This window comes from Neovison vison, chromosome 3 (genome assembly GCF_020171115.1).
Source record: "Neovison vison isolate M4711 chromosome 3, ASM_NN_V1, whole genome shotgun sequence".
Classification (NCBI taxonomy): domain Eukaryota; kingdom Metazoa; phylum Chordata; class Mammalia; order Carnivora; family Mustelidae; genus Neogale; species Neogale vison.
This window is the reverse complement of record NC_058093.1, coordinates 69,441,975-69,458,705: the sequence shown is the minus strand read 5'-3', so window position 1 is coordinate 69,458,705 and position 16,731 is coordinate 69,441,975. Positions and strand designations below refer to the sequence as shown.

The 16,731-nt window shown below is 40.1% G+C and overlaps 1 protein-coding gene across 2 annotated transcripts in view; it reads right to left on the bottom strand.

The window, feature by feature from the left end:
- The window catches only part of MAP3K20 (mitogen-activated protein kinase kinase kinase 20), a 178,248-nt gene that overhangs the window by 155,538 nt on the left and 5,979 nt on the right, over positions 1 to 16,731 (bottom strand). For both annotated transcript variants that reach the window (XM_044242350.1, XM_044242351.1), the window contains one exon: positions 9,769 to 9,961. In XM_044242350.1, coding sequence (XP_044098285.1) covers positions 9,769 to 9,927 — 159 coding nt within the window. In that variant the 5' untranslated portion in view covers positions 9,928 to 9,961. Of the gene's footprint in view, positions 1 to 9,768; positions 9,962 to 16,731 lie in introns of those variants that run through there.

Genomic DNA, 16,731 nt, shown 5'->3' with positions numbered 1-16,731 from the left:
GTCAGATGCTTAACAAACGGAGCCACCCAGGCACTCCAGGTACCTTTTTACTACCCAAGTGAGAGCATCCTATTCTGAAGACTGACGCCAATCATATCTGTTTTGAAGCTGTCTGAAACTCATGGATGGCTCTTCCTCTCCTCCAATTTTGCAACTGTTATCTATTAAGCTTTGAATTTCTCAGAAATTCAATTTGTGCTTCACGATAATTTTTTTTTAAGATTTTATTTATTTATTTGACAGAGAGACAGCGAGAAAGGGAACACAAGCAGGGGGAGCGGGAGAGGGAGAAGCCGCTTCTGGCTGAGCAGGGAGCCTGATGTGGGACTTGATCCTAGGACCCTGGGATCATGACTTGAGCCGAAGGCAAGTGCTTAACTGACTGAGCCACCCAAGCGACCCAACACAATTTTTTTTCTTAAAGATTTCATTCATTTGACAGACAGAGACAGCCAGAGAGGTAACACAAGCAGGGGGAGCAGGAGAGGTAGAAGCAGGTCTCCTGCAGAGCAGGGAGCCCCATGTGGGGCTCAATTCCAGGACCCTGGGATCATAACCCAAGCCAAAGGCAGACACTTAACTGACTGAGCCACCCAGGCACCTCCACAATATTTTTATGAAGCAAGAACCTAGCTTTGTATAACACCAGTCAGGATATAACATTTTTACTGGAACTGATATTCATTGGCTTGGTTCAGCACAGTATTTAGAGCATGGCTGGGTATTAATTAACTGAATAATATTAAGTAACTGAAATGTTTATTGCTTAATATACTAAGATCAATAATACTTTAATGAAAAGCTGAAATAACAGCTGCAATAATGTTCCTCATATGGTCAATCAAAAATAACCTCTGTGTGCAAGGAAACATGTAATCTAATGAAGTTTTGGAAAGGATTTTAAAAATTTAAAACAGCTAAGTACCAAAAATAAGGATAGGGGCTTTCTCTTGCAAATAAAACATTTTTGCAGTCATATCGTTAATCTGAAAAATAGCAAAGAGTGATGTCTGTCTGAGTATAATTGCATTTCACATGCCATCACAAAAACATAATTCAGGTGATTTCCTAAACTCCTGATTCTAGGAGAAACAATTCCTGTGTTTTTTTTTCTCACTCTAAGGTTACCTCTCCTGTAAGATTGGTGCTGCCTTCAGAAAGATCAGTAACACATGCTTACTCATTTAACTTGTACATTTGTCAGTATGTGTCTCATTTCTTAATCTCTTCGTAAAGATTTTATTTATTTATTTGACAGAGAAAAAGAGATCACAAGTAAGCAGAGAGGCAGACAGAGAGAGAGGTTGGGGGGGAAGCAGGCTCCCTGCTGAGCAGAGAGCCTGATGAGGGGCTCAATCCCAGCACCCTGAGATAATGACTTGAGCTGCAAGCAGAGGTTTAACCCACTGAGCCACCCAGGCACCCTCTTAAATCTCTTGATAGCAGTTCACTTTGGGGTATCTTAAATTATAAGCTTCCACTAACAGAACTGCCTTGAGGAAAAGAGCTGATGGATAGCAGCTCAGTAGTTACTTCTGGATGGTGACTACATTAATTACCAAATAAAATGATTTATTTTCAATTGCTTATTCTCCAAGTGAGGATTTATATATGTAGCACAGAGTCAAAGTACGGCATAGTGAACCGTTTAAAATTCTTAAGCGGAAATGGCAATGCCAGCTAAAAGGAAGCAAAGCACGGGCATCTGTCAAAATCCCACAGCAGATACCTCAGAGAAAGAGGAGGAACTAAGAGTTCTGTTACTGTGAAGCTGAGTGAAGTCACCACTGGCAAATACGTAAAGACTGGTGGGTTCCATCCTCCCTTGCAGCTCAGGGAGTAAAGGAAGAAGATGTAGGCACACTGATACAGGATGAGAATGAAAGGAAAATCGACTACGTCAGGATACCAAGTGTCAAGGAACAGACACTTTACTGGGAACAAGGGGCCACAGCGCTGGGTGAGGAAAGGCAGGCAAGGAAAGGTACTGTTTGTATTAGCCAGGTTACCTGATCTCTCTGAGCTGTCATTTCTGATCTATCAAATGGAGATTATAGTTTTCTAACATGACCGTGAAGAAGAGGAGGGCAGTAATGGAAAAGCCCTATCCAAGTGACCATGGTGGTCATTGTACTGGGTAAAGACGGTGAGGATGGTGACAGCACCGGCGACCAAGGTAAAGCCAGCCCTTGCCCTCAGAGAGGGCACAACAGGGTGGGGACTATGCCCTGTACACGCCCACCCTTCCACCTGTTTGCTGAGCCCTGCCGTGGCTGCCTGCAGACTGTCCACTTGGCCTCTGACTTCCCCACATAAGGTTCTAGAAGCCAACATGCCACTGATCGGCCACCCTGACTTTAGAATACGGTTGTGAAGATACCATGGATCACTGACGGTTATCCAGGTTCTCCTATGTGCCAAAAACTCTTCGAGACATCTGACATGAGTCCTCTCATTTAATCCTCTCCCCAACAGTTAGCAGGTACTGTTAGGAATAAGCTCCACTTTTCAATGAGGGGACCAGGCATGTTCACATGAAAAGTTAAGTGGCGGAGGCTCACAGTGACCTAGAGTTGCGAGGAAATGACCATCACAAGTCATGGAAGTGGTACGAGCGTTAATGAGTTCAGCATGAAAAGAAGAAGGATGCATGTAGGACCAGGGCCTGTTTCGCAGGGAAGGAAGAAATCAAAGCCCGAGAGCAGGGAGGATCGGCCCAGGCAGGGAGGACAAGGGCGTTATAGCAGCAGGAAAGAGGGAATACAGTCACAGAAATGGAAAAGGGAGACAGGAGTGAGAGTTCAGGTCAGAACGAAAGACACAGCAGGTGAGGAGCCCAGAGTGGAAGGTCTGGAATCTGAAGGCATTTGCCTGAGATTATATGCCTGAACATAAACCGGGGGAGTGGGAGAGGGAGAAGCAGGCTTCCCACTCAGCAGGGAGCCCGATGACAAAGTCAGCTTTCGTCTATCACACTCAGGGACACAGGCAAGCAGTGCCTGTGCACTGGGGGTCACCTGGACGTGGTAAATTTCAGGGTCTGAAAAGCCTCTAACAAGCACTACCAGCTTGACAAGGGACCTAAAATTCCAAACGAAAGTTAACAACCTGATCAAATGCATGTGCCCTGTGACTGGCCGGGGACAACCTAAAGTTCTCAAATTCTAGTGGGCATCGGGAATACCTGGAAAACTTGCTACAACCCAGACTGCCAGGCCCCACACACCAGAGTTCCTGAGTCAGTATAGCTGAGGCCCAAGAAGTTGCATTTCTAACAATTTCCCAGGTAGTATTGATACTTCTGGTCCAAAGGGCACACTTTGAGAACCACTGACCTCAAAAAAAAAAAAATCCAGAATGGGTAAATTCTGACTGAGGACAGGAAAAACTGTGCACAAATTACCACAGAAACTATGCCAGAACTCGATGGCAGGCATCAAGTATGCAAGATATTTTTGTTTACATTTGTTTTATCAATGTATTTAAATACTGAGAAGATTTACAAAGAAAATAAATGCAGTTTTCTTCTTCTTTACTGTGTCCAAGATGGGAAAAAAATTAAAATAGCATTTCTACAGTTAAAGTAAATGCAAATAATTTCTTGGGAAAAAGCTACAGAACTGCAAAGAAAAGGAAAGGAAAATCAGTCCTCCAAAGAGCTACTAAAGTGATAAAAACATTTGCTAGCCTTCTGTGAAGCACCAAATGCTGTCATGTTGATAAAGTCTGTATGACGAAACCTTTTATTTTTAGTTCTGAGTTCTGTGTCAATTTCAAAACTGTATTTTCTACTTCATACAGGTATTTCCCCCTTTATACAAAAACTTCTTGGTAGTTCCTGTTCTTATACCCTGTTTTGACATTTTGATCTTCTCTATTTATTTATAAACATCTACAGTGTGGGACAGTTTTGAAACTTGAATTGATCTGGCTTTCAACATTTCTACAACAAATTTGGTAAGACTTTTTTTTTTTTTTTTTTAAACAAAAGGAGTGATGCCTTGCAAAAGGCAAATGAAACCTCATCTTTCACCTCCTGAGCACTGTGCTTCCTTTCAGTTCTTTTGGGGAAACAAAAAGAATCATGTTTCCTATCGCATACTTAGGTCTGGTTTCCTACAATCAGCTGGATATTCACAGATCCCAAGGTAACAAACACTTGCAGGTTTCCATCTGTTAGAAAAACATCATGTGTAGACATGTCTGATTCAACATATCGTGAAATACACTGCAAGAGCAGAATGAAGCTGTTTTGAATAAGCCTTCCTAAAAGGGTTGTGAAGCTGAAGAACTCTTGGCCATGTGTGGTCTGTGGATAGAAAGAGGACACTGACCCATAATGTCTTTCTCTGCCCTATCCACTCCTTGCTCCGATTTCTGCCTATGCACTATGGTTTGATCTCAACTCATCCGGAATTTACCAAAAAGATACAATAATGGCTTCTTGTCTTACCTTTGGCATAGATACTTAAGATAGTATTTCTTTCCCTGTTGAGAACTTTTTTTTTTTTTTAACAAAAATAAACAGTGAAATGTAAGTAAATCTGCAACTAACTAAATTACCACTGAAAAATTCTTCCACGCTGCTACAGAAAATTGATGGAACAGTAGACATTAAACATTTTAGAGGCACATATTGAGACTGGAAAATTAGTAATCTGTGGTATATTAAAGAGTTTTATAAAACTCAATTCACTTGAACATCCTGAGAAAGTGACATAGATTGTCAGAGCTATAATTTTTTTTTAGTTTCTTCCAATTATAAAAGTAACTCTAAGGCTCACACGGTGTTCACATTAATCAGAATGTAGTGAATGGTGCCCCTCACTGTATGTAAATTTTACCTCAAAAGAAAAAGAGTAAACCATACTGAACTCTGGTAATAATATGCACACTGAAGTACTTAAGGGGAAAGATACTGATGCCTGCAACTTGTATCGAAATGCATCAAAACAGATTGATGGGTAGAAGGACACGTAGCTGAATATATATGTGATGAAGCAAGTATTTATGTTACTGACAGACCCTAGATGGTAGACCCATAGAAATTCACTAGGAAACTTCCAGCTCTTCTGTTTGAAATTTTCATAATAAAATGTTGGGGAAAAACATGAGACCATTATAGAAAATTCCGGAAAACAAAGGAAGTATAAGAAAAATAAAAAAGCCATTCAAACACCAAGCAGGCACCCAAAATCTTACCATATATAATGCTTTGTAACTTGGTTTACCACATTAATGAGCATTTCCCTAGCTCTTTCAATATTCGTAAATATTCCTCCAAATGCAAAGGAATGCCATTGTACAGATGTAGATTAATTTTTTTCAGCTTTACTGAGGTATAATCAACAAATAAAATTGTAATATTTTAGAAGTATTAAACATGATGATTTTACTATATGCATATAGTGTGAAAGGATTCACATAATGGAAATAACATATCCATCACCCCCCATATTTGCCTTTGTTTGTGTGCTTAAGAACCAAGAGGTGGATGCTTAACCAACTGTGCCACACAGGCAACCCCAAAGGCTCTTTTTTTTAAAAGATTTTATTTCTTTGATAGAGTGCAGTGAGAGAGGGAACATAAGCCAGAGGAGTGGGAGAGGGAGAAGCAGGCTTCCTACTGAGCAGGGAACCCGATGCAGGGCCGATCCCTGGACCCTAGGATCATGACCTGAGCCGAAGGCAGAGGTTTAACCAGACTGAGCCACCAAGACACCCCAGCTCTTTTTTAAAAGTAAGTCTACTTGGGGTGCTTTGGTAGCTCAGTGGGTTAAGACTCTGCCTTCAGCTCAGGTCATGATCCCAGGATGCTGGGATCGAGCCCCACGTCGGAGTCCCTGCTCTGTGGGGAGCCTGCTTCCCCCTCTCTCTCTGCCTGCCTCTCTGCCACTTGTGATCTTTCTCTGTCAAATAAATAAATAAAATATTTAAAAAATAAAAGTAAGTCTACAATAAACAAAACTTGTATCCAAACCTTGGTTTCTAAATATCAGAGTCCCAAATCAGGCACCCAGAGCCAAGGCTTCTTGAAAAAATGACTGATTACAGCAATCAGGCAGGAACTAGATCAGCCTGGAACATCTTCTTGTGCAAGGAAGTAAGAAAATGCTAACAAGTGATGGAGACACCAAAAGACACGGGAACTAACTTGAAGGGACTCTTGCATTGGGACATTTTCAGCATGAAAGTGAGAAACAATTTAATACAATATAACATTTTGAATTTGAAAAAGAATCCATAAGTCCACAATAAGACAATTGGTGAAGGAGCAGGTAAATAAGTGAAGAAAAGAAGGCTCTCATTTATGCTATAACTTTTTGCCGTCTGCGCAGTTAACTGTCAGCCGTCTGCGCAGTTAACTGTCAAAGTAACATCTGATTCAAACAAGAGTTGCCAACAGATGCTCAAAACATTGGGTAACTTTTGTTGAAAGAAGATATTTACATAACCTCAGAGTATCTTTCAAAGGCTTAATTATTAATTACAAAGGGAAAAAAGGTATTTTTTTTTTTCTGTAGAGAATTTGGGTAAACCCTTCTTAGTCGAGGGTTCAAAATTAGCATCACCAGTAACGAGACAAACTGACATCGTAGTCTCCCATTAAAATATGCCAAGGGCATATGACCTCTGAAGTATTCCTACCAAAACTACATAACCTTAAACTAGGCAAGAGGAAGGGAAAATCAGATAAACCCAAAATAAGGGACATTCTACATAACTGTCCTGTACTCTTCAAAAATGTCAAATTTTTAAAAAGACAAAGAAGAGCAGAGAAACCGCCCAGTTAAAGCAGATTAAACAGGTATACCATTGAAGTGCAATATGTGATCCTGATTGGATCCTGGGTTGAAAAAAACTGCCATAAAAAGTCCTCACTGGGACAGTCCACAAAATTTGAATACAGACTGTAGGACAGATAATATTATTGCATTCGTATTAAATTTTCTAATTGGATAGTTGTGCTATGGTTGCATTCTTGGGAGACGCTAAAGTGTTTAGGGATAAATGTACCTAGTATCTGTGATTTATCTCATGGTTCAATAAAATACAGATGAATATGGGGGCGCCTGGGTGACTTAGTCAGTTAAGTGTTCGACTCTTGGTCTCAGGGTCCTGAGAAGCTTTCTGCACCGGGCTCCACGGTCAGCAGGAGTCTGAAGATTCTCTCCTTTTGCCCTCTTCCCATTCTTTCTCTTTCTCTTTCAATTTCTCTCAAAATAAATAAATATGTATGAATACATATAAATTAATATAATATTTAAAGAGAGAGCAAATGTTGAAAAATGTTAATAAGTGGTGATTCTAGGGGAATGCTAGAATTCACAGTACCATTCTTATAGTTATTCTGCAGGTGTAAAATCTTTTAAAAATTAAGTTTTAAAAAACTACACAGATTTTAAGTAAATTCAATTTTTCTTTTCTTCCAAATTAAAAAAGTAATAAATATTCACTAACGCAGAGAAAAGTAACACATCCTAAATTAGAGGTCTACAAAAAAGTCAAAATAGAAGGTCTTCTTTCCTCCTACATATGTGAAGTTCAAGAGTTGGGTAAATATTTTCTCCACCTACCTTTCATCACTAAGTTCATAAAACATAATCCGATATCAGGTCCCTCTTAAGAGTTACATGAGTGAGCTACAAACATGTTATTAAGCGTCCTACTGCTTCTTGGCAAAAGTGATCAAGTAACATAAAACTGAATCTACACATTGGAAAAAAATCCGGAGCTGACTACTTTTACCTCACTTAGAAAACACCTAGCCAGCAAGCTTATCCACAGCCCAAAAAGCATAACAAAAATCAACCTAAGAAATGCACATTGCCTTTCCCGATAATTGCCAAGCCCTGGCCAAAATGTTTTCTATCTCAAACCCATGTTGACTGAGTAAGTTTGAGGATGCTCTGCAGTAATTCACCCCATCTCCTTTTCGTTGACAGTCACTGACAAACCAGCCCCCAAAGTTTCATTTGTATCACTGTAAATCAACTCAATTTCTGAATGATAACCCATCTAGGTTAAATACCTACATAAGAGCCGGACTTGGGTGTTTCCAATTCCTGCTTTCCCCCCACCCCATGCTTTCCTATGTCATTCTCCTGCTTTCTTAAAGAGAGTAAAAAAATAAAATTATAAATGGTATTATATATAAATGGGGGTGGAGTGCATATGCTGCAATTACTGTTTTCCTGGCAAAATCTGCTCTTGGACTCAAAGGTCTTTCTCACATCCAACAATCATATAAGAACAAGCCTGTACAGAACCTGCATGACCTAATGCTTACAAACATTAGCAGGTTTAAATATTCTGAATATAAATTTGATGGAATTGGCTTATTTTCTATCTAATCTGGTCAACTACAGATTTCAGAGTTCAGAACTACAGAACAGGAGATCTGATCTCCTGGATTTTACTTGCCCCTCCTGAGGTACCTTAATACATTTTCCAGATCTCTACTTTCCCATCTAGAAAATGGGTACAATAATGCATGCCTATAAAGGACGTAAGAGTTCACTAGATAAAAGCAGCTAGGCTCTGTCCAGAGTAAGAAATGGTTTTACTATGTGGCTACTATTTTAAAACGTGTTGATGGAGAAATAAAGGGGAGGAAACGTTTTCTACATAGCACGGGTCTCTTCTGTATACACACGGGTGTGAAAAGCTATCGCTCTGTAATGCTTTCCCCAACCTACAGGTACCCCCAGGCAGAAAGATCTTAGTCCTGCACACCTGGCTTCAACAAATTGGAAGCCCAGCTGGTGACCAGAGTCACACAGCACTGCTGGGAGGAAACGCCACAAAGGATGCCTTTCAGGTCCCCTTCTCTAATCAACCACTGTGGTTCAATGACAGCAGTTAAAGGGAAAAAACAAAAATGAAATCATTCAGGGGAGATTAAAAGATATTTATGGCAAAGTTCCTTTTAAAAAGACACTGAGGGGAGAGAGAGAGAAAAAAACACACATTAATTAGCCAAAACAGGACATAAATAGAAATGACCAAAACCAGCTGCAGAGGGTAAAAGCTGCGAGTGCCACTGAGCCCCTACAGGTCAGCTCCACAATTAGCTTTATTCTCCAGGTACTAAACTGGGGACCCGGGGACCACGCTGCGTGTTATTCCTAAGGAAGAGGAAGGGTCTTGGTAGGAGTTGCGTGCTCCCCCGGAACCAGCACAGGTGCCAGACTCGGGAAGCCAAGGCTTCTTTCTGATTTTACAAAAAGGGCAGCTGTTTGTCTAGCACCTGTTAATTCTTTATTAAGATGAAGTCCAAGTAGAGGTGAAATCCAAGAAGCTAGTATTATTTATATTTCAGTAGAAAAATATCGCTTTTTATTTTTTAAAAGACAACTCCTGACGGCCACAAATTCACAAAACCCAAAATAGAAAGGGAGTAAAAATGTTCACACGTTACTCTTTACTGACCCCTCTCGGCTGACCTGGGAAAAGGCAAAGCCTGAAGCCTCGGAAGGTTTTTGAAACCTCACCTTCCCCTCAAGGAGAGCCTAGAGAACATTCGGTCTTTCATGCCGTGGAAACAAATCCTCTCAGTTCAAATGACCCCTAGGAGAGCTCAACCCTAAAGCACACGTGGCAGGGATTTCTATTTATGGGGCTCCCAGAATGGAATTGGGAAACAGCTTCGTGGATCAGCCCCAAAGGCCGGGCTTGAGAGGTCCCTGACAGCCCGTGACCTCTGACTGGGGTTGAACAGCTTACATAAGTGCAATCGCGACCATTCCTGACAGCAGAAGACCTTACCTCTTTCTCTATTTTGAGCAGCTTCTTCACAGCCACCTCCTTGTCCTGGGATATCCATCTGGCTCGATATACACTCCCAAAACTTCCTCCACCGCAGTTTTCAAAAAACTGCAAGTCATCAAATTTAATTTGCACAAAGGAGGCACCGAGAGACGACATCTCATAATGACAAAGGATTAGACTCCCACAAGATCTGTGGAGAGAAAGCGAAAGAAAAGTTGGATCATAAACATATTAGAACCAATCCTCTGAATCCCACTTTAGATAACGTGTAACAAGCGCCGCGAAACTTCCAGAAAGAGCCTTGATGACTTAGGAGAAAGGAAAGCAAGGCTATGAACAAATCAAAATGAAAAACCCTTACCCTGGCAGCCCGTGCAAAAGTCAACGGCCACTTGTCCAGACTCTGAAACCCAGCTGTTCGCAGAGAAATGGCTCAGATTTCCCCCTGACAAAACCCGTCACGGTACTTCCTGCACATCCCCAGGAGCTCTGGCGAAAGGCTACTGTGTCACCAGGTCTACCACAAAGCCCTGACAGACGGGAGGCATGCTTTCGGCAGCAAGCTTGCACAGCTCTCCCGGTATCCGAGGAGCGCCGTCTCTCCACGGTGTGCTCACTTCACGCAAAATATACATAACCTAAGCGGTCGGGCATCCCGGCACAGGGAGGGCCAAAATGCTGCAAACTCAACACACGTTCAGGGCGTCTATTCCGAAAGCAAACGTTCTGCGGAGGGATGATTGAAAAGCTGGCCGAGTGTTTGCCACAAGTGGCTCCCTGGACTGTATACTGTAGCAGAACTTAATTAAAGAGGAGAAAATTTGCCCTTGATTACAATATATTAAGTCATCCAAAGAATTCTGCCAAGAATGTTTTTAAAAAAAAATATTATGTTTGTCTCCAGAGAAACAGATTACCCCTCCCAGAGATTATTACAGTGATATTTTCTGCAGACTAAGGAGTTTTACTATTATCCAGGTAAGCGGTCATTCTTTACACCCCATGCCAAACCACAGATGAGCAGGAAAAACAAAACAAAAACCTACAAACAAGAGAACAATGGACTAAAATCTTGAACCTGCATAAGAAGCAGGTGGATGACAAAAGTCTGCATACATGTTCTTGCCAAATTGTAAACCAGATTCTCACAATGAGGGAGCAAAGAGACAAAAACATACACATGCAAAAACAACAAGCCTGGGTCCTCATCACAGTCAACAAGCCTGGGTCCTCATCACAGTCAATGTCAGGAAAGATTTAAAAAAAAAAAAAAAGGGGCAGAAAAATTTCATGAGGAGACATAAATAAACATGAGGACCAAATGCAGTAACTGACCACCAACTGGATATTGGCATAAAAAAACAAAATCTACAGAAAGTATTATTGGGATTTGAGGAAAACCTGAATACTAACTATATATTAGGTACTATTATCTTATCCATGCATAATAATGGTATTCTGGTCTGGTAGGAGGATGTTCTTGTTCTTGGGAGATCTACTGGGAGGCATATTTAAGCATTATACCTACAACTTGATTTAAAATGGTACAACCCTCCCCCCAACCTTCAAAAACAGTGCATGGGTATACAGAGAGAGGAAGCAAATGCGGCAAAATGTTAAGAACTCATGAATCTAGGCAAAAGTTATAGGAGTGCTTCACTACTCTTTCCATTCTCTGTGGGGTTTGATTATTTTCAAAACAAAAAGGTGGAGGGGGCAGTTTGTATCCATATAAATGGACAAATTTTCTTCATAAACAACTTGAAGCTCTGCTGAGTGCTGTACACAGTCGGCTCAGAGATCTTAACGTGCAGCTGACTAGCAGCCCCATTTTTGGAACATCATGTCACTGAGGAATGCTGACTTCTTTTTCCTTCTTTCTTTCTTCCTTTTTTTTTTTTTTTTTTTCAAGTAAGCTCTATGGCTAATGTGGGGCTTGAACTTACAACCCTAAGATCAGGAGTCACATGCTGTACCTACTGAGCCAACCAAATGCCCCAAGAATGCTGACTCCCCACAAAGTCAAACTCTGCTCTACCCCTTGGAGAAGACAAGAGAGAGGATTTTTTCCCCCACTTTAAGTTTAAAAGCTAGTCTACAGTCTACATATAAATACAGGGCAAAAAAACCTACCGTATCCAGCTTTAGTCTATACACACGTGAGTCAACAATTTACCTTATTAACTTTTGCTTCAATTCATATCAGTTAATTATAGAAAGGAAGAAAGTTTGGATAAAATTTAGGAATGTGCCAAAGGTAGGTAAAAAGAATATGCAAGCTACAAAGGTGGTGCAACAAAATCTGAAGCACCATTTGCAAGATTCCCTGCGTGTTACTGATGCGAGGTCTATATTGTTATTTTAATGTTATCAAAGTATAAAAATAAAATAGGACTACAAAGCCTATAATAAAAAATAGAACTCTCCTCTACTCCTCCCCACACCCAATTCTTTCTCCAGAGGAACTAATTTTGACTACTTTAGCATTTTCTTCTGCTATTTACCTCTATATTTCTACAAAATGTGTTCATATTGCTATTTCTCGATGGTTCCATTTCAGGTATTACCTATTAACTTCTCTCTGTGGAAGAAAAGGATTTGGTTTTCATAAATCCCCTTTATCCCTACATAGAAATACATCACACCTGCCAATCCTCCCAACTTCCAAATATATTTTAACATTTAGTTAAATCAATAGTCAGTAGTCTGACTACTGTAGACAAAGTAAATATTCTCAGGACTCCTATGTGGGATTCAATGATTTTTTCCTTTCTTGGATAACTTTTTGTTTCTCCTAGAGTTATTAGCTGCTCTGTTTTTGTTGTTTGCTTAGCATGTATGCACTGCATCGAACTCTCCCAAGAACTGCAAACCTCTTCTAACAAAATGAAAATGTCTGGTAATTTGGCGGAGAATGTTCTATTGTTTTCTCAGAGACATTCCTCCTGTACTCTTCATCTGGATTCAATCTGGCTGAATGGTTGCTATATAGGCCTGACTTGGACTGAAACTTCCCTTCACCATCATCCCAAAATTTCCTTCACCTTCTCTGTGAGAACCCCCATCCTTGAAGCTCCTGCTTTTCCTTTTTTGGTTTATTCCCTTGTTTTAACAGTGTACATCTCCCATTAACAACCTAATAGAGTATCCAGAATGCAATTTTTTTAAAAAAAATCTGTGTGTCTTTAAATGTCTTCATTGATACCCTGTCTGGCTTTGCAATTCCAGGTAGGAAATAACTTCAAAAGTATTCCTTCATAGTCTTCTAGTTTCTAATGCAGCTGCAAAGCAGCCTGACTGTGCTCTGGTAACTAATCTTTTTTATACTATTACTTCTTCTCTGAAAGCTTTTAGGACCCTGTATTCACTTCCGAAAGCTGAAATTGACAGCACATGTTGAGGAGAGTCTTTCATTCACTGGTGGGACATTGAGTGAACTCTCTCAGCCTGGGCTCCCAGTGAACTCGTGTCTTTCAGTTCTGGGAAATTTTCTTGTGTGCTCCTTTACCACGGACAACTTTTACTTCTTGTTTTCTCATACACACATGAGGAACTACATGCAGTTTCCAGTACTTGCTAACCTCTCTCACATTTCCATACCTTCGCATAACCTAGTTCTACTTTGAATGTCCTTCTCTGCCCAGGAAACTCCTGTCCCCGACTACCTGCTTCAAGTCCCGAAAGCAGAATTAAGTTCTCCTTTTGTGCCGCAGCACCTTTCTTTACCTATTCAGCTTTCCTACTTACTTCCCACCAGACTGTAAATCCCTTAAAGGCAACACTCATTTCTATTTACATCTGGATCTTCAGCACCTAGTACACAGCCACACATGCTGCACATTTTCCATTCAAAAATTGCTGAATGGATGAACAAATGAACAAATGAATGAATGGTTTCTGGCTATTCTTCCCTTACACTTTTTGTAGCTAGAAAGATTCTAATCAGCCTAAGTAAAATCTGACATCTGTAGTGTTTACAAGTTCCCCCCAGAGGATTGTGAAGCGAATCCTGATTTGGAAACTGCTGCCTAGGCTTCTTGGGAAACTGAGGAGAATATATTTGGGACTCCAGAATTAGGTATCCATGAGTCCAAGGGAGAAGGAAGACAAGGAGGAGGAATAGGAGGAGGACAAAGAGGAAAGAAGTTCTTTTCAAAACAAACCTAGAGGGGCACCTGGGTGGCTCAGTGGGTTAAGTGTCTGCCTTCAGCTCAGGTCATGATCCCAGGGTCCTCAGATCCAGTCCTGCATCTGGTTCCCTGCTCAGTGGGAAGCTTGCTTCTCCCTTTTCACTCTGCTCCTCCCCTGCTTGCACTCTCCCTCAATCTGACAAATAAACAAAATCTAAAAAAAAAAGCCTAGAGATCTAAACCAGGATGAGATCAATATGAATAAATCTAAACCTTTTGTACAGAGCAAGTCCAGGAAGTATGGATGAACCGAGGTAGGATCACTTACATTTGAAACTGACCTGAGGAAGGCTGACCTCTGAGAAGTATTGTTCTCCAGGCCCTTCATTCCATGAGATGACGCAACTAATCCTGTTCTTCCCAGAATCATTGTTACTCACTTTGTGATACATCTTGCTATGTATGAATGGAACTATGTAATTACTTGAATGTTTTATTGAGACCATAAAAAAATTAAGTCCCATCTTTATTACTGAAGAGACTAACAATTCTGGGGTGTACAAGTACAGGTTTTAATTCCAGTGAGCTTGCAAAGCATCATGGACTTAGCTGAGAAGCCCGACTGAAATCCCCACTGCCTTCTATAGAGTATCAGACCACGTACAGGTTTTCCCCACTATTTGAAAGTAGAGCCTTCCTTTGAAACCTTTCATTAAGAGAAAATGGCATAAAGCGAAAAAGCAACTGCCATTAATTCACAAGGAGAAAATTTTGAGTTATTTCCAGACTCCAAAATTCACCCCTCTTAGGCCTTTTGGATAGCTTATGACACATCTTGCTAATGGATGCAGTAAATAAATCAAGATAAAGAAAGTACAGATGCTCTCAGACAGTTCAAAGCTACAGTGGCTTGATGCTGGGTGCTGTACCAGAGGTAGGGGGTTGGGTGCGTCCCACCTCTATCAACAGCTCACTGCAAAATAAATGCTGAATGCAATTTTCCCTTTTTGTCTTTCTTTCCCTAAAAGTGAAAATCCTCTTCAGATTTCTTTCAGTTAGCAAAACCAGGTATTAACTTAGGTCTCTCGTAAGAGCAAAGTGGTATAACACAAATTTTCAAAAAACAGAAGATACTTATTTTTCCCCTTGAGCTATCCTCCCTTAATTTAAATCATTACTCAAAGAGGATCAAGTTATGATCAGAAGAACGGAAAATAGGAGTTGCTGATTAATCACACTTAGAGCATCTTGGGGAAGACTACTACCTGATCAAATTATGTCTAACTTTTCAGAGGTGTTCTCCAGTGAATACACCCAAATGTAATGAGTCACCCATACAAAGGTATTTACCTAGCACACCCAATCAAGTGATGTTTATATCCCACCATGTTAAAACAATTGCTTTTACACAGAAAAGGCAATTTTTCTCCATGCAACAATCCCCAGTCCTAATTTTGTAGCATTTTAACTTTTGTTTCATATACTCTCACAACTGTTTTAAATATTAATAAGGATCTACCACACAGCACTGAAGGGTAAGCCAGAGTGGAGATATCACAAAAATCAAAGCATAATAGGGTGTCACAGCACTGAAAAGGCTGAAAATCACTAACAAGTGCTGGTGGAAGCCAATCACTTGAGTACTTGAATAGTAAAAAAAGAACTTGTTCAATTTTTTAAAATGTGAAAATCGAAATTTAGAAAAGATTTTTAACTATTAACTAAACTGCTGAAAGCACATATATTATCACCAACAGCAAACTGTCAAAACTGAAACCACATGGAGGCAGAAAACCTTAAATGGAGTATTATTTGACTTTAAGGTTTTCAGTTTTCTAGTCCAAAAAAATGACTTTTGTCCTGAATTAAAAACAACAAAATAAAAGAAGAAAAGATCCTGCTAACATTCTAAAACTTAAAAAACAAACAAACAAACAAAAAAAAAACAAGATCTAGGCTTAGATGGATAATAAGTTTGAACTCTGCCTCTAGCTCTTGGTAACCCTTGAACTAATCACCTTTTCTGACCATGACCTCTCTAGACCCAATAAGTTAAAAAAAAATTGAAAGCTCTTCCATTCTGTCACCAAATGACTCCAGGTTGCTAGCTCAAAAGTTATCCAGTTTGCAGAATATTATTTGAATTCTTTAAGGAGTGTCCTTTCCCAATAACAGCTATTTCAACACAAAAGCAGCATGGTCCAGGGAAAAGACCCCAGTTAGATCCAGTAGCATATGTGAACTTACTAGCTGTTAGACCTTGGCCCAGTCGCAAATGTGAACTTACTACTGTACTTCCCAGATCTCAGTCTTCTCACAGGCAACAATAACCATCCTGCTTGGTGCTGGGAAGTGGGAGACATGAAAGTGCTTTGTGCAGTGCTCAGCGCCTAGTAAACAATACTCAACAAATGGAAAGGACCATTCTGAAGTTATCTTAATAAGTCTTATCATCATAGACTTCTGTTTTCATTGTTCAGTCTGCTCTCCTCCATAGTTCTCTTCCCTCTGTTTTCAGAATCGTTTTATATCTCCAGTAGCTTGGCAGAGCAATGATTAATAAATAAATGTACTATTGGTCCCTTCCTATTCGTGTATGTTTTAATTTTTTCCTCACTCCTCTGTTTGCTGCTTTTGGTTTGGACAGCTTTTGCAAGATCTTATTAGTGTGTAATCACAATTTTCTTTTGAACTTTTTCATAAGGAGAATAATTTATTAAATGACGATACTTTTTTTTTTTGCACTTTTTAGATAGAATTCCTAGGACCTACTTATTTCAATTATGGCATTCACTTTGGTAGTTTCCTTGAGTATTCCTACTTTCCATGG